Source organism: Nannobrachium achirus (genome assembly GCF_963921795.1).
Source record: "Nannobrachium achirus genome assembly, chromosome: 10".
Taxonomy (NCBI): domain Eukaryota; kingdom Metazoa; phylum Chordata; class Actinopteri; order Myctophiformes; family Myctophidae; genus Nannobrachium; species Nannobrachium achirus.
The window spans coordinates 38,301,688-38,320,782 of NC_137819.1; the positions used below are offsets into that span (position 1 = coordinate 38,301,688).

At 42.7% G+C, this 19,095-nt stretch overlaps 1 protein-coding gene across 1 annotated transcript in view; it reads right to left on the minus strand.

Annotated features, from left to right (window-relative positions):
* Positions 1–18,859, minus strand: part of LOC308293025 (protein MTSS 1-like) — a gene marked incomplete at both ends in the record, with an annotated part of 99,137 nt that extends 80,278 nt beyond the window's left edge. The window contains 3 exons of the mRNA XM_080735455.1: positions 96–169; positions 7,450–7,511; positions 18,788–18,859. Coding sequence (XP_080591581.1) covers positions 96–169; positions 7,450–7,511; positions 18,788–18,859 — 208 coding nt within the window. The remainder of the gene's footprint in view (positions 1–95; positions 170–7,449; positions 7,512–18,787) is intronic.
* Between the last annotated feature and the right edge of the window lie 236 nt (positions 18,860–19,095).

Below are 19,095 nucleotides of genomic sequence, written 5' to 3' on the forward strand. Positions count from 1 at the left end.
CATTGTATAACTATCATGATGACACAAGCGTGCGTGAGCGCACACACGCACGCACACACCCACACACACAGTCTCTCCTCCCCCATCCATCGTACCTCTGCTGTTATTAGCCAGGTCAGCCACCTTCTGGAAAGCGTCCAGGAAGGCTGCCACCGCCACGACCGTCGTCCTGGAGAAACAGAACAAATGACAGGATTTGCTAAACAGACAAAGTATTTTAGCTTCACAACAGAGCTCAAAAACAACACCTTCCTCTTTTCTTTTCTCCTCTGTACTGTAACTGTATCTATTAATTGTATCTATTGGTTTTTGTTTTATGCATCCTAATGTCATTTTATAATTTTATTATTGTGTTTCCTTGATGCTTGATGTTTTGGGTAAAGCACATTGAATTGCCTTGTTGTTGAAATGTGCTATATAAATAAAATAGCCTTGCCTGCCTTGCCATTAAATATTGACTGCATATGAAGAACATCTGTATTTCCTGTCTTTCAGTGACCTCATCACCTCCACCATCATCACCATTAGACCCCAAGGAGGGATGGAAACTGTGGTGACTCTAATCCTGGGTCCTTCACATAATGTATTTATAGTAAAAGTGATTATTCCCTAAAGATTTTACAGCCGCTGCCAACCAAAGTTGTACAGTAGTACGTTCTATTTTAAAATAAAGACATGACAATGCTGATATTATAGATTCAGAAGCATCTTCATTATCACGTCACGGGTTTACAGGTGTGAAGAGGTAGGAGAAAACAAATTTTAAAAAAAACGAGTGCACTCCATTATTTTTAGTTTTCGTGAGAACAGAGAGGACAGACGTACGGTAGAGCAGGAGAACATCATTGCATAGATATTAGTCTGCATTTCTAAGGGACGGATAAAAAAAATATCTCTGGTGATAAACACTCCCCATGTATTGCATACAGTACCCTGATGCCCCACAACTTCGGGGGCAGCGAAATCCAAACACAACTAAGCGGGGCCAGACCAAATCTGCCAAGGGCTTTCTTTTTTTTCTTTTTTGCACCGGCAGATTCGTAGTATGATGTTTAGAACATTATATTAGCATCATATGCAGGTGTGTGCCCTGTCCTTTTTAAGGAGCATTTGCACCATATGCAGGTGTATAAATAACATGCCGCCCTGAAGCGAGATTAAAGAAAGAAGCAGCAAGTAGCAGATGGTAGCAACAATGCTATGCATGCATTCCATACTTTGTCATGTCTGCTATATATACACAGTACTGTATGTACCTGTGGTGTAATAAACATCTTATGGTATACAGAGGCAGTGCCAAAATGTACCTTCTGCTCCAAGGTTGCATTGCAACCCTCACTGCCGTTGTAATCCGGATTTCAATGAGTAGTCTTCTAATCTGGATTATCATTATTCACACTCAACTAACCCCCCCAAAAAACCCGCTTCCACTGATTAACACCCAGGCACGGCAAGTCCATTAGTAAATTGTCATTAAAAGGTTTTTCAAACTGTGCTTTCAATGTGCACCTATTCCGTAAAATCCTTAAGTGTCCATTTAACTCTGTGAGTTTAAAGGAGAATTCCTCCCCAGAAGGGTTTCTTACCTTTTATTTATATCATTTTGTAATTAAAAAAAGGGTCCAGGTGTTGTTTACATCCATTACTGCATTGTTGTGATTTTCGGCCGGACCGCATAGACGATTTTCACTCCAAAACGGCATATCTGCGGTCATAGGCAAATCCGTTTATATAAACTTGATTAAAAAGCAAAATTCCACTTCAGACGGTCTCCACTGGTGCGTGATTATGGATCCAACTGGGAAAGATGGATGGAAACGGCATAGAGCGCTCGTTTTCACATTTATTGTCCACGACACTGCAAGCGGCGCGAAGGCCAGCGGACCTTGGTCCTGCTCTTCGCCCCCGAGCGCCGCAGGCGCGAGTGGCCGCGAAGAGCGGGCCAGGGCCGCGCGGCCGGCGGAGCGCCGCGCGAGTTACGAAGCCGTGGTGAATGCAATCGTTATATTTATGCCCAGGCCGTAAGGCCTGGGCAAGCGCACGATAAACGCCATGATAATTGGGTACCGTGCACCTCGCGCGGTCCAAGTGACTACAACGGAGCGCTCCCTACGTCCGGTTCAGCCAATCACAAGCTTCAAAAATGAGTCCGGGGCGTGGTTATCCATCTTTCCCAGTTGGATCTATAATCACGCTCCACTGGTCTTACTGTGTGTTATTGGGCAACCATTGATGACGTCATGACGCCAGCCTCCTAGAGCCAGGCCTACGTGAGCGTGGTTGTGAAAGTTCTCCTTTCCAACACTAGGGGGCGTAGTTTTTCAGTTTCGAGGCAGCTATAAACAGCGTACTGGGTCGTCTCTTCATTCTCACAACTTTTTCAGCCTAGCAGCAGTGTTCTTTTTTCTTCTCTCCATTCTCACAACGTACTCAGAGTTGCAGCAGTGTTTTTTGTTGTTGTGATTATCATCCACTGTTCTTTTACACAATTATCACTGCAATAGAATTTCTCTTCCTGATGTATTGTATGGCCTATTCATTAGACATTGTTATTCATTGTTTTATGTCTATTCAGTCTAAGTATGCGGGTGTCTAGTTCTACAAAGCTTGGAGAGCATTCCTGCAATGTGCAATGAGCCTTCACCCATTATAAAAGCAATAATAAATGTATAATGATTAGATAGCTTTCAAAGAGGAATACTATTGTAGCCTACATAGTTTATCTATTTGAATTATTTAGACATTTTCCCCCCTAATTCACATGTTTACCTATCTATTGTAATCATCCGGAAATTATATAGGCTACAATCCATTATATGTGCTACTACAATAATATTCATTTGTACTCTCTAGGTAATGACTATCAACAACCTTTACTTCAACTTCTGAGAATATGGTAACATCTGCTTCTATGAGGAAGACTATTTCTGAATAACAGATAGCAGTCAGATAGAATGTCAAAGCAGTATACAATGAACTCCCTGGTTTGGCCATAAACAGGAAATGTCTTTCTTTGATTCCTCCAACACCCCCCCCCCCCCCCTCCATTATTGTAATTTGTTTCAATCAAAACACAACCTTTCTGTAGAAGTGTGAAAGTGTGAGACCATAGAAATGCCAATACCCCCCAAATTCCCCAAACTTTACAAATAGTAAATACATCAGGAAGAGAAATTCTATTGCAGTGATAATTGTGTAAAAGAACAGTGGATGATAATCACAACAACAAAAAACACTGCTGCAACTCTGCGTACGTTGTGAGAATGGAGAGAAGAAAAAAGAACACTGCTGCTAGGCTGAAAAAGTTGTGAGAATGAAGAGACAACCCAGTACGCTGTTTATAGCTGCCTCGAAACTGAAAAACTATGCCCCCTAGTGTTGGAAAGGAGAACTTTCACAACCACGCTCACGTAGGCCTGGCTCTAGGAGGCTGGCGTCATGACGTCATCAATGGTTGCCCAGTAACACACAGTAAGACCAGTGGAGACCGTCTGAAGTGGAATTTTGCTTTTTAATCAAGTTTATATAAACGGATTTGCCTATGACCGCAGATATGCCGTTTTGGAGTGAAAATCGTCTATGCTGTCCGGCCGAAAATCACAACAATGCAGTAATGGATGTAAACAACACCTGGACCCTTTTTTTAATTACAAAATGATATAAATAAAAGGTAAGAAACCCTTCTGGGGAGGAATTCTCCTTTAACTCTGTACCCATGGACCCCTAGTCCCCTACGCTTTATTGGTTCCATTATCGCAATCTCTGAGTTATAAATGGATGAATTAACACTGAGGATTTTACTGTGCAGAATCAATAGAATTGGAAATCAAACTGAATTGAATGTCATTACAGTATCTATTTCAAGTCATTTTTGACATGTTTTACTTTAATCAATGAACAGAAATTATGAACGATAAAACATATGAGCCCAGAATAATAACTGGGACAGATGCACAATGAAAAATTATTATGTAATTAATAATTTGTGTATTCCTATATTATAAGAAAATCAAAGTAGAGGGCAGTGAAAGAAATGACCACTGTGTGCAATAAAGAAAGCGTATTACTCTCATGGGTCAGTTTGTGCACAAGTCTATCGATATTACTGTGCAGAAGGGAATAGTTCAAAAGGGACAGGGGCATATACAGTACAGTACATTATGGGGATACATGATGCAAACGATTGGAGGAAAGCAGCAAAATGTCAATGAATACAAGTATGGTGGTGACATGAAACCAAGCCCCCAGAACCCAAAGGCCCGTTTATACTTCTGTGCGTTTGATTTTGTGTGGCCGCGGGTACTTCTTGCTACGGACAAGTCCAGTACGTTCAGTTGAGTGGTGTACGTAATCATACGGAGAAGTACGGACAGAGAGAAAGAACGGACATCAAACGGACTAAACAGAAGAAATCTCTCTCCCCCACCGTTTCTAATGTCGAGACCTGCGGGCCTTATGTATTACTATGCATGATACTTTAGTCATGGTGGCGGATTCTCGTACTGCAGCTGGTAACCGGGATACTCGCCCCAATTTCTTCCGCGGACCGCTAAGTTTAGGAATAAGGTTAGGTTTTGGCATAGTTTTGAGATGACGCCCAGAGGCCCCAGATAGGCCCCACCAGTCATCTTCCCCAAACCAGAAGAAGCTTTAAAAAGGGAGTATGCGCAGGTTGAGCAACTCCATACAAGCGAATGGGTTGGTGGGGATTTCTGGTTACTTCTGTCTCTCTCTCTCTCTCTCTATTTATATATATATTTATAACTCTATGCATGAAACCTTGGAGCCCCCACCCTTAAAGATCCCACACTGAATGACGATAGCGAGTCAAACCGAACACAGACAATCTATGATATCAATCAGATCGTGTAGATTATATAGATAGATTAACATACATAGATTAGACAGACAGATACCTAGATCTGTTATTTATGGTCGCTTATGGCATTGGTTCTCAAAGTGGGCTTTCCCTAGAAAATAGCAGATCCACAAGCTCAGTTGAGGCAACGCAAATACTGGGCTTTAAGTGGTCAAGCCTGGATGACGAGTCCACGCTGATTAACTGGGTACACCTCCATATGAGTAAACTATTGGAACTGCAATATGGCACCACTGTTATTTTCTCCTTAAAAAGGAGGAGGAAGAATGAAGGGATGTGTTTTTAACCCTGTGTGACCTGCGTCAGATCCTCATGGGGCTCCATGTTGATCCAACGCTCTGATAACGACTTTATGGACCAATCATTAATCTCACACAGTCTGGCAAGGTTAATGGAGAAGTGCCCACCGTGTGTGTGTGTGTGTGTGTGTGTGTGTGTGTGTGTGTGTGTGTGTGTGTGTGTGTGTGTGTGTGTGTGTGTGTGTGTGTGTGTGTGTGTGTGTGCGTGCATGTGAGCAGGTGTCCCACCTGGCTGCATACTAGGTGTGTGTGCAGTGCATGCATACGTGTGTGCATGTGTCCACGCGTATGTGTGCGTGCATGCATGCAGGGTATCTGGCTGAATACAAGAGGTGAGTGTGAGGGGCTGCATACTGTATATAGGTGGGTGGTTGACAGAGGGAGTGAGTGCAAGTGTACATTTATACTGTAGGAGGGGTTCCATGTGTGTTTATGAACATGCACGCATGTGCATGTGTGACTGTACTGTATATCGTCACTGTCAGTCAAAAACCTTGGCAGATCTACAAGCACACAACGCCTCGCGGTGCAAAGCGTTGTGTGCTTGTAGAGCTATTTTCACTACTTTAAATCATTTTTAAAATGATAAATACAAAACGAACGGTTTTGGACATACAAGGTTTCCACCCGACAACGACGATATACTGAATATGCTAGCATGTGTGTGACCTTCTATGCCTGTGTGTGTGTGTGCGTGTGCGTGTGTGCGTGTGTGTGTGTGTGTGTGCGTGTGCGTGTGCGTGCATGTGAGTTTCACTACAACCTGTGTGACAGCAAAGCAGTGGAGCAGAGCGCTGGTGACAGGACCAGAGGAGAGTCTGACATTTATACACTTAATGAGGTAGACTGATTGGATTTTCACCAGCTAGGGTTATGATACATTGTGTGTGTGTGTGTGTGTGTGTGTGTGTGTGTGTGTGTGTGTGTGTGTGTGTGTGTGTGTGTGTGTGTGTGTGTGTGTGTGTGTGTGCGTGCGTGCGTGTGCACTTCTAAAGGAATGGATCACCTCATGAGGAGGATATGGAAAGATGAGCTAACGCTTATAGGTGAGGACCATGACCATTAACCTTAACCTTAGGGTTTAAGGTTTAGGGTTTAAGGTTAGGGTCACAGTGAAGAGGTTATGGTTATGGGGTCATGCATGGTTATCCACTGCTGTCAGGTGTGACTTGCACATGCAGGAGCTTCACAAGGGGGGGGGTGGAAGTGGGACTTACTAGGGCCCAAGGTGGAAGGGCCTTAATTACTTTATACTTTAGCTATTGAAAAATAGCATATATACAAGCTCACAGCGCAGCACTCTTGTAGATCTGCTATTCTTGAAAAGTAATGAAAATGTGTGCAAATCTTTGAATATATGTATTTTTAAGTGAATATTTGTAACTCAGACTTTGCTTCTGGGGGGTCCCTGGAACTAAATATTTTGAGATGGCAGTCTGTGGCCAAATGCATATCATTTTGGGGGTCCTTCACATGAAAATGTTTGAGCACCACTGACGTAGAAACATCGTTTTTTCCAAAGGACCTTAGAAGGATTTGAAATATTCAAAGACTTGCACAAATGTTCATAATTTTTCAGAAATAGCAGATCTACAAGCTCCTGTGAGCTTGTAGTTAAAGCACAAAATAATGCATTCCCAGGTCCCCCTATGAAGAATATTCATGGGGGGCCCGCAGTGAATCCTTGTACCCAGGGCCCAGAATTTGGTGCGACACCCCTGTGCACATGCACACAGGCATGCGCATCCATACCAGGGGCGCACATTTCCGAGCCATGTGGCCCATAGGGCAGGAACTGGGCTCTCCTGTTTCTGTAGCGTGACGCAGCTTGATGTAAAAAGGACTTACCCCCATATCCAACCCTTGATGCCGCGTGCCAAGCAGGGAGGCACTGTGGGTCACATTTATTTTTTGTCTTTGGTACTGTATGACCCTGCCTGGGATTGAACCTCAACCTCCCAGTCTCAGAGCGGACACTCTAACCACAAGGCCACTCAGCAGGTTCACTAGGTTAGTACTTCAAAGGAAACTCAGCTATACGCACATCGACTGGTCTGGTGGGTGCTGGGTTAAAGAGGCTTCAGTTAAAAAAGGTAGAGCCTGCAAATCAAAGCGGGTAGTACTGTAAAAGGCACTTCTTTATTATTCATTTGTACTACGAAAATAGAAGAATGTTTGTTATACACCCACTCTGCCAATTCTTTGGACATTCCTGAACCAAGAAAAGACTAAATGTGTGAGTGAGTGAGTGAGTGAGTGTGTGTGTGTTACCTGAGCTGTGACTGTAACTTGCCAGCCTTGCTGATGAAATCATCCCACACTGGGTAACTGCCCTGAAGAGGAAATAAAGGAGACAAAATGTCAAGACATATCCAGATCCAGGCAGATCAAACCTATAAAGTCATCCAAATCTTAACTCAACCGGTAGTCCACTCAAACAGCAGACTAGTATTTTCACCAGGATTCATTGAAGGAAAAAAGGGTGTTTGTGTGAGAAAGTGTTTGGGTAATATTTCAATCTATTAAAAAATTGTTGTTTTGCATATTTTTTTAAATCTATACAGACAAAAAACAACAAGAAAAACATACACATACGGCACGCACGCACGCACGCACACGCACACGCACACACACACACACACACACACACACACACACACACACACAATATAGGCCATCGTAGAGTACCTCAGGCTCAAAACTCAACATGAGACAGACTCGCAGCAGTGGACCAAGGACTCAGACATGCAAAGAGACAGGTCAATAACATAGAATCCATAAACTCCACCCACACAAGCTCTGCTGGTCTGGACAGGCTAAACAAGCGCCCCCAAGCCAAGGCATAATACACTTTAAATCCACTACCAGCTGGGTTCAACATAAGGGAGAATCAAAACTAGACGCAGAGTGATGGCATGGCTAGAGTAGCTGTGTGCGGTGTGTGAGCGAAGCAACCATATAGTAGCGTGATCCGCGAGGTGAAGCTGTGATTGGTGTAGTAGCTGTGTCTGCCGAGCTGTGTTTTTTTTTTATGGTGATCTACATTTGTGGGAAATGTGATAGGTGTAGCAACGTTATTGAGGACTGTACTTAGTGAGACTGGGATCCTTTAGGATTTTACGATTCTGGTTCGGTTGGATGACCTTAACGGTTCCCTTTAACAATTCCTGTATAGGGGGTTCCAAATGGACCCTAACAGGTCTTTAACTCTGAGAGTGTACAAATGGAACAAAATGGACCCATTCCATTTGTAAACTATGAGTTATGGTGGTCCTTTCCAACACTATACAGACGTTAAAATGTGCTGGAAAAAGTAGGCTGCATTGAACAGCTACAGTCATGTTCAGACACTAGAGAAATTGGGATGAGACTTTAATTGTTGTTAATTGCTTAATTGTTATGCAATTTTTATTTCCACTGCAACGAAGACAATGAGAAGAGACAAAGTCATTGTCTAGACTGAGGATTCTTTTCTTTTACCAACTTACGGTACTATTGATTGCTTGTTAAGTAGGTTATACATTAATTAAAGCAATGGCACGGGTGCACCTGGTTTCGGGAGCAATGCCGAAAAGGATCCACAGAAGTGTGCAGTAAATACCGGTACATTTTGTCCAGGCTAAATCATGTTGGGAAAATTGTGTGATGTTGACTGTACACAATATAATTTTTAACAACAAAAAAACAATAACAATATGGATTGCAGCTTATGGATTGCACAGGCAGCTTTAAGGACACTTCAACTTGAGATTATCACAGCATGCAGTAGGGACTGAAACTGGGACTTTTCTGTCATGAAGCGGTCACTCTGACAGCCCACCACCAGGCCAGTGAGGCCACAGCCAATTATGTTGGCTAAACTCACACAGCTATTAATAGTCCAGTCATTTTAGGCCAAAATTAGGCCAAACCTGGAACAAATTGCAATAGTAGCAAACTCAACTGATTTTGTATCCTCAATATGTCCTTAGTGAGGGAAAAAAAGTCCCAAGGAATCCCACCGGGGCAAAGTTTTGAAAACGACCTACCTACCTTCACTTACTATAGACTACAATATAAAGGAAAAAATGACTGAAAGAAAATCTGCTTTAAGTGGGATGTGAGGGGTCAAACTAGGGGTTTTTAATTATTCTGAATCCATTGCAATCATTTGTTTTGCACGAAAAACATTCCTTGGGCCAGAAATGGCCACTCAAAACGTAAATTTTCATCAATTTTCATCAATTTTCAGTCTTTTGGGGTCCGTTTTTAGCCCAAGGAATGTTTTTCATGCAAAACAAATGCTTGCAATGGATTCAGAATAATTAAAAACACCTAGTTTGACCCCTCATATCCCACTTAAAGCAGATTTTTTTTCAGTCATTTTTTTCGTTATATTGTAGTGTATAGTAATTGAAGGTAGGTAGGTCGTTTTCAAAACTTTGCCCCGGTGGGATTCCTTGGGACTTTTTTTCCCTCACTAAGGACATATTGAGGATACAAAATCAGTTGAGTTTGCTACTATTGCAATTTGTTCCAGGTCTAACCCTAAAATGACTGGACTATAAGGAGAATAGCTGGCTTGCATGTTCACCTTGCAATAAAACCAATTAAAGAGCGCTGAAATGCTGGCGAGGTCGTTAGGAAATGTGGGCCAGGTTGCCGGGACAATGGGAGAATGAATGGAGGGGCTAAACTCTTCTTTGAAAATGTTAAGAGCTGTTAGGCCAATAGTGCAAAGTAGGCAGAAGGCTGCTGAGGTCATTGGTGAATATGGACCAGCTGCACTGTTGTCTTGTTGTTAGTTGAGCCGCTGTGAAGCAGAGAGTGTGAAGAAGAAATTGTAATAAAGGCTGTCTACGTTGTTAGTTGTCAAAATGGACCCTAACCCTAACCCTAACCCTACATCTGTTATTTTAAAATCCCTAGCAGAAAGAAATTGCAGATGGGGGTCCAGGGACAAATGTATATCAATTTGGAGGTCTCTGGCAAGAAAAAGTGTGTATCTGTCTTTCTTTATGTCACTATGCCTTTCTGCACCAGAGGGTGGAGAGAGGATAGGTTTCCTTGTTTCCTTATTTATTTTTTTATAAAAAGGAAAAGAGGGTTAATTTGATTATTGAAGTCAAAATGGACTGACCCCAATAAGTGTGTTGGACTCAGACAGAAAAGACAAAAGGCTACCATGCATACCTATGCATGCATGTACTGTAATGTAATGCATGAATGTGTGTTCTTCTTTCGGAAGCGTGTGTTCAATCATTCAAGCTTTGATCAAGTCCACAACTGGAGTTTCAGAATCCGGATTCTCAACAAACACAAGAGAACATAGTATACTGTATGCATGTGCCTTATTAAGTCAATACAAAATACACAATAATTCTTAGTAGAAGTCCAGAAGGTAAGCCAAACCTGGGCTTTAACATCTTTAATTAACAAAACCGAGTACTTAAGTAAAAGTATCAACACTGCAATATAGAAAAACAAGTAAAAGGAATTTAAGTTGTACTTAAAAGTATGAAAGTGTTGGCATCAAAATGTTAAAATTAAAAGTACAAAATGTTTGAAAATAGCAGATCTACATTAAGCTCACAAGGCGTCGCGATGTGGCGTGTTGTGAGCTTGTAGATCGGCTATTTTCAAATAGCCAAGGTATAAAATAGGGCTAAAGTGGTTTATGTATGTTTTATAATATTATAATTTACATCTGCTAGTAAGTAACTAGTAATTAATGTTTTCAAAGTAAAAGTATTGGAAATTGGAAATACTCAAGTAAAGCAAAAATACCTCAAAAAGTAAATAGATTTAGTATAGATTTACTTAAAGTACTTAAGTAAATCTACTTTACACCACTGATCACAGGAAAGAGTAGACTATCACTAGAGTGTAGGTTAAAGTAAAGAAACCTAAACATATTGTGTTTTAAAGGAGAGAGGAGGCTAAATGTAACTGCGGGGCAAATGCTGAGCCAAGAACATAAAATGGTATCATCATCACAAACAACCTGAGATAAAGACGAGCGACAGCCACATCTGCGATGATAAAGGATGCACAGCAAAGGTAGGTACTACTCAGTGATGCAGGCATTGGATCGTAAAGGACCAGTGGGCTGAATGGTACTGCTGCTGCTGCCTCCCGTTGCCACGGCTACAATTTATGTCCTGCGTGATTGATAGATGCAAGAGCCCTGCCCTCACGCCTGTGTGTGTGTGTGTGTGTGTGTGTGTGTGTGTGTGTGTGTGTGTGTGTGTGTGTGTGTGTGTGTGTGTATGTGTGCAAGAGAGAGAGAGAGAATGAGAGAGAGCCTGAGGGAAAGAGAGGGATCTGTGTAGACTGTACAAGTACAAATGAATAAATATGAGGGAAAGTGTGCATGGCAAATGTATAGAGGGAAGAAGAAAGAGAGAGAGAGAGAGAGAGAGTGTGAGTGTGAGTGTGAGTGTGAGTGTGAGTGTGAGTGTGAGTGTGTGTGTGTGTGTGTGTGTGTGTGTGAGAGAGAGAGAGTGTGTGGGGTACGTGAGAAACAGCAGGGAAAGCAAAGCATGATTGCAGCAGGTACGTGTGTGTGCATGTGCGTTTTCATGCATGCACGCGTGACGTCTGTCCTCTCACCACCCTTCCCCTTCCCTTTTTTTGTCCCTCCACTTCAGCGTTACCATAGCGACGGTAACCAAGCAGTGACGCTGGGCATCACTCTCTCAGCTCCAAACGGAACGGAACAGAATGGAATACCAGAGAGGGGAAAGTGCATTAACCTGTTCTCACACTTTCAAGATCTTTCAAAAATGTTCAAAAATATACTGTACACTTTCCTTGAACTTTCAATGTAAATATGTGTATTAATGGTACAACAAGATACCAGTGGCTCTTTCGGAGCGGGAACTTTGGGTTTTGGAAGGGGTAACATACACCAATGTTGTTGTATACTTTTGTCTTATTGACCTGTATGTGATTTGGAAGTTCAAAAATAACAGATGTACAAGCGTGCTATGAGCTTGTGTATCTAAAATCTAAAATGTTGCTTTACCGGTTGCAATAGGTTCACCCTGCACAGACGCATCAACCAGTCTAAAAACACTGCTTGACAAAACTAGCAAAGATGGATTTTTTTATGACACTAAAAGGGACCCACACGGGGCGCCCACTGGCCTGGTGGTCAAGGCGCATACCACATACTAGGATATGATGCCTGCTGGCGTCGCCGGTTCGATTCCCGATCCGGATGACCTTTGCCACATGTCATTCCCCATCTCTCTCCCCATTTCCTGTCAGTCTACTATCCTATCAAATAAAGGCATAAAAAGCCCAAAAACAAATCTTAAAAAAAAAAGAAAAAAAAGAAAAAGCGACCCACACAGTGTATAAATACAGAACTGAACAAATGTAAGATTGTTCGCCGTCATCATCCCTTTACGGTCCTAAAACCATCGCATGTTGCAGACATTTACCATGTTTACTGTGTACCAACACACCTTAATAATATGACACTGACCCATTTGGCCACTAACGCACTAAAGCTACAATTACCATGGCCCTGCCTACGTTGTTTACGTGCTCCGTCTGATGCGTCCATGTAATCTCCCCACTCACTGCTGCACACAGACAACAAGCTCAAACCAGATGAGGATTATTTTGGCCCTGATATGATTACAGTAATGGCATGATCACAGTTAGGCTAAACGTTGATTAGTGTTCAGCCCATACAGTGCTAGTACAGTCAGTCAGTCAGTGGCATTCCCTTAGATACATACGTACACCCACATTGCCTTTTCAGAAAGAACACTGTTAACTGGGAGTATGGAATAATACTGAAACAAACCAGTAGTTGGGATTTACTGGTACTGTACAGAGTGGCACTCGTGTTACAGAACCACATTCAACCACATTCACATTCGGTACAGGACAGTACAGTTACTTTACCAGAACCGAGGCAAATAGTGCTTGTCATGTACCATAGTAAAACATAATGCTGATCACACACTCAGTAATGATGAGTCTACTACAATTATAAAATTGTAGTAGACTCATCATATGGTATAATGGATGCTGCATATATTCTGCTCTAGAATATATACAGTATGTGACGCAGTGGAACAACTATAAAGTGTTCTTCAAAGTCAGAAGTGAATGTCAGATTTCACACCAGCGTAGAGTACGTCATGGAATTCGTGTGGTTCCCTTCTTGCAAGGAAATCATCATGCTGATCAGTTCCACTTAAACGGATCAACAGTAATGCACATACACAAATCCATGGAGCAGACACATACTGTACCAGTAAGACTCCCTAATCGGGAGATAAGCGACCGTAGGTCACTTATCTCCACAAATATGGCAAAAATGTGTTTTTCCAAAAACTTCCGGATCCATGTTGATGACATGAGTGTAGACATACTGTGTAGTGATTTCCGTGATTTGAGGGCCAAAAGTGTAGGAGCAGTGGCCAAAAATGTGTTTTAAAAATCGGCCTGTAGGTGGCGCTAGAAGAGGGCCATGTGAGAAATGAGGGGTGGGGTGTCCGCGTTGCCTTGGCGGACGATTAGGTACCGGCCCCGGCTCTCCCGGACGCTCCTAGCCCGAGTTACGGCATTTTATGTGAGCTGCAGTGGCAGGGGGTCCTCCACTGGGGGCGCCACCACTTTTGCATCCGTTCTGGAGCACCAGGAGTGGGTGGTCCCCGGGAATTCCCCGTGAGCAGCCCCGTTGGGGTGGTCATTTGGTAATTTTTGCACATTTGGTATTTTTTTTACACCTGGGGGTCCCCCAGGGACCTGGGGGTCCCTGGAACTCTGGGGGTCCTTGGAGGTTGTAGTTTGGCAGGCAAGGAGTTTGTGTGGAAATTTTGGCATGGATCGGGCCAACGGTGGCCGAGATATGAGCAGGGCAAAAGTGTGACGTGTGAGGTGTGACGGACTGACTGTGACGTGTGAGGTGTGACGGACTGACGCACGGACACCTCGAGCAGCTTTCTGTAGTAAGTGCGACCTACGGTCGCAACAAAGCTCATTCATGTTATGTGAACACAAATACTGGCTGGCTGTAGCGAATAGGCACACATGTACACACATGTATATTATAACCCTCACATCAACTTCCCACACATACAGACAGACAGCCCCCACCTACAGTACATATGGACAATGTTGACATGAAGCGGCAGCCAAGAGTCTGTCTCATTCACGGATTTACAGCCCTCCACCTTCACCATGCACACACCGACTCATTATGCTAAGCAGAGAAAACTGTCTGCGAGCCACGTCTATGAATAAAACATTACACTGCGATTAGCCGTAAACCACGGCATTCATACCCCGTTCACCACTAGAGGGCGCCCAGTGGCCATAGAAAATCCCATAGAGATATGCTGGTATATGCAGAAGCCCTGCAGCCATGACTTGCCTGAACACTTTCCTTTGTGCATGTACAGGAAGAGGATGAAGTTAGCTTGAAGTTAGCTATTGGCTACCAAGCATTTTAGAAGATCTATTTTCTGCAATTTAGCCACGATTAAACCTTGCACACCTCATGCATGGGAAAAAAACAGAGAAGAATGAGCTCTAAAAAATCCAATGCAATCCTGGATTGCATTGGAGTGGATTTGTGCAGTTTGTTCACAGCTTTCAAACAAAAAAATCCGATTGGAAATCCGTTCAGGCATTCTTGAGATAATGGCCATTATGTTTTACATGTTATGTAAACAAAAATGGCTGCCCTGTATGTTAGATGGGGTTGTATGGGGTGGAACATGCAAAATCGCGATTGAAATCATGTTCACCAGATTTGATGGGGTCCAAAAAAAAACAAAAAAAATCAAAAAAAATGTTTTCAATTTTTTTTTTTTTTTTTTTTAAAGCCGAACTAGTTCGGGATCGGCACTCTGCGATACGCTAATAAAGCCGAACTAGTTCGGGATTGGCACTCAATGAGTTAAGGAACTTTAAGCCACTTTCCCCTCCTGTAATTTAGTAATAGCCTATGTCTCGACTCTGTCTGCTATCCAGGTTTATGAATAAAAATGTTTTACTTGGTTTAAAACTACAACAGTCATATTCACATGTGTACAATTGGCCCCCTGTGTTTTGGTTGCCAAGCCACCTGTATGTCCATAATTCCTGTTAAACAAGAAGATGCTTTAAGTTTAATGCATCAAAACTCTTGAGCAAAAGGCAATTGTGCAAATGGAAATGTTTCCACGTTGTTACTACCACGTTGGTTACTGCTGTAGAGTAGTTTCCTACATAACCTCATAGCACACTTAAACTACAAGAAAAGTCAAATTGTTATACTGTAGTTTTCTATTCATTTTTCTAGAGACTTTGAGTTCACTTTTATGTGTAAAAGCCACGTTTGTTGATAAGACATGATAAGAAGGAAATGTATCTGTATGTATCTGTATCTGTACAGTATGTCTTGTCAGTGGTGGCATGGCATGCCTTCGTCGGGAGTCTGTGTACTTTTAGCTTGAGGAACCAAATATAAGAGGGCACCACTTCTCCATTGAACTCAATGGACGCGGCCGCCCTGTTCTTTTCTGTCACCATATTACTTTGAATGGTGTGCACGACACATTCTTGATAGATGTGGTTCAGAAGCCGACTGAACTATTCTTTTGACAGAAGATACTTTGGTTACGTACAAGCTGTCGACGTGCCACCTAACCTAATATGAACACAATTACATTTGATTCCATAGCTCTACCCACTGTTAGATTGGAGAGGAAATGTTGGGAGCAGCTTCAGCTCGCTTAAATCCAAAAAAGAAAAGAAAAACAGGGCGCCCACTAGACTAGCGGTCCAGGCGCATATGCATGCATACCAAATATTAGCCTGGAAACCAGACAAATCTGCCATTGCAAAAACAAATTGCCCTATCTATGCAGTGATATTAGTCTGGCGTTGCTAGGCTAACCACATCTAGGCTCTAATGCAGCCTGACAGCGTGTCACGCCTGTCACGGGTTCAAATCCCGATCTCGACAAGACGATGACCTTTGCTGCGTGTCACTCCCCATCTCTCTCTCCTTGTTTCCTGTCAATATCCACTGTTAAAATTAAAAATATATATTTAAAAAAAAGAAAGAAAAACCCAGAAATGATATCCAAGATAAATATTGATTTAGAGATAAATAAAAGTACAACAATAAAAGTAGCTATAAAAGTACAACATAAAAGGAGAGGAAATTACTTGTTGACTATGCTATTCTTGTGATTCATGTTGTACGTAAACCAAACTGAAGATATCGTGTTATCAGTTTAATTGCCCACCAGCCATTTTCCAAACGAAACAGGTGTTATAGAAGACTATATTTAAGCCCATACCTATCATTCAAATAAAGAAAGACCAACATTTAAGCGTGGGCAATTTCCTTGAGGGCAGAAGAGCCTCTCAGCAATCTGTATGAATTAAACATGACTGTAGGAATAAATAATCATCTTTCCTCTGGCTATATTGATAATATAAATGTCCTCATTAAATCTATTCCGATACCCATAACTTGCATATCGGTCGATACAGATTATACCGATCCGATATACCAACATGTAATTTAAGAATAAATCTAGGACAGTAGTTCTCAAAGTGGGGTCCAGACTCAAGGGACTCTCAGGGTCCTTGAGGGGGTTCAAAAGGACCCTTACTGGTCTCTGTAACTCTGAGAGAGTTATGAGGGTCCTTGAAAATAAAAGGTTTTGTGCGCCAGCTGGCCTAGCGGTCCAGGCGCATGATGCCTGACGTGTCGAGGGTTCTGCTGCGTGTCACTCCCCGTCTCTCACCCCGTTCCTATATATCTCCACTACATACTATATCAATAAAGGCGGAAAAAGACAAAAAAATATATCTTACAGCAATTATGACTTTCTGTTTTTATCAATCATAAAAGTCTTTGTCCTGGTCCTTAAAATGTGTATTAAAATTAGAAGTGTTCTGTTGCATTTTGACTTGCAAAGATAATATACCTAGATTCCTGTAGGTGTCAGGCACACTACAGACAGTTGCGTCAGCTATCCAATTCATTGTCAATGAAGGTCACGTGTTTTTTTTGTCGTTGCCATGTCTCTTGGCCAAAAGACAGCCTTCGGTTGAGCAAGAGACATGGCAACGACATGAAACCACGTGACTTAGATAGAAAATGCATTGGACTTCCACCCCCCCTCATTCTCAGACGATACGGAGAAGATGTCTCACGCCTATGTGTGATTCCGGCCTCATAGTTCAGGAACTTTCCTGTTTATCGTCGCCTCTTTTGGAACACAACAAACAAAGTGGTAAATGGTAAAAATGGTGCATTGGAACGATACAAACAGAACACAGTGGAAAGTAACAGGTAAAAGGTAAATGGTGCATTGGAACAATACAAACACAGTGGGGGGACAACGTTTGAGAACCACTGATCTATTTACTAAAGCATTCAAAATACAAAATAATGTAAATGACATATCGTGTGCTATGTATGAGAATGCCATAGACTGGCCTACTCACTGATACCAGCATTTTAGGCAGAATCTGGCATCAGTATCGGAACAACTCTAATTAAATCATCATCCACACAGCCATAAAAAAGGCTCTGATGGCTACAGAGACTCAAAAGGCTAACCAGAACACCTGTCAGAAAACCACCTGTTATGACGTCACAGCTCTTTCAGAAACAAGGGTAGGCTAATAGCGTGCGTGTGTATGTGTGCATGCATGGTGGTTCGTTTATATCCCTAGGTGTCAAAGTGCGCGCAGCGCACACACTCGCGCACACGCACCCACCCATACTATTACTAGGTCAGTAGGTTGGCTGGCTGGGATTAGCACACACACACACACACACACACACACACACACACACACACACACACACACAGACACAGACACAGACACACACACACACACACACACACACACACACACACACACACACACACAAACCATAAAATAGCACGTTTGTTACACAGACACACATTCCTTAACAAAGAGAATCGAGAAGAAAATATCACACAACCACAAAAATCACAAATAGCCTACATTCTTTATAGCCTAATCCTATGATAAAAGCCTATTTATGGTTAAAATCATTGTCTACATGGAGCCTGTTTTCTGTTACTAGGCTATATGGGGTGATGGAGCAGAGCTCTCTCCCTCAGCTCCAGGCGTTCTGGGTCCAGCAGCCACTCCGCCAGGGGAAAGATAAAGCCGTCTGAAGAGAGACTGCGTTTAGTTGTCAATGGAACAGAACACACCCACCTCTCCGCAGTATACACGCACAATTAGGCCCACGAAACAACCTAGAGACCCCGGCCCTTGCCCGGAGCCTCTCTCTCTCTCTCTCTCTCATTATGAAATTAATTAGGCATAGACATCTACACTTATACTAGTCTATGAAGGATAATGACTAGCTGCTGCTGCTGCTGCTGCTGTGGGCTTTTCTTGTGCGCAGCAGAACCGCAGGAGACAAATGATATTGTAAGGCATGTTGTCGCCCCAGGTAGCCCCAATGGCAGCCTTATTACATGATGAACACATGCAGCATGGCTTTATTGCAGCACACACAATAAGAGGTTCATGTCAGTTCATGGTCTAGATAGATAGGCTAATTAAGGTGGCTACAACAGAAGATTACAGTTCATATTTAGGTTATTATTATTATTACCTTCATATCCCCTATTACTGTCTGGAAAAGTCCTCCCAGCGCGCTGCATTCTCTTTCCATCACAGTCTCCATTATGTTTTATCACGTCTGTTTCTCCTCTTTGATTACAAATAGATTTCAGATGGTATTGTGTAGTCCATGAATAGAGCGGCTACAGGCAGCAGCTCAGCTCCTCTCCCCGGGTCCGAGGCACCGCAGCGGGCTGGAGGAACGGTCACACAGCCTGGCTGCACGGCGGTTCACTGCTGCTCCTCCGGCCGGGCGATGGAAAGCAAAACACCGATTGAATTACAAGAAGCCAATGTTAG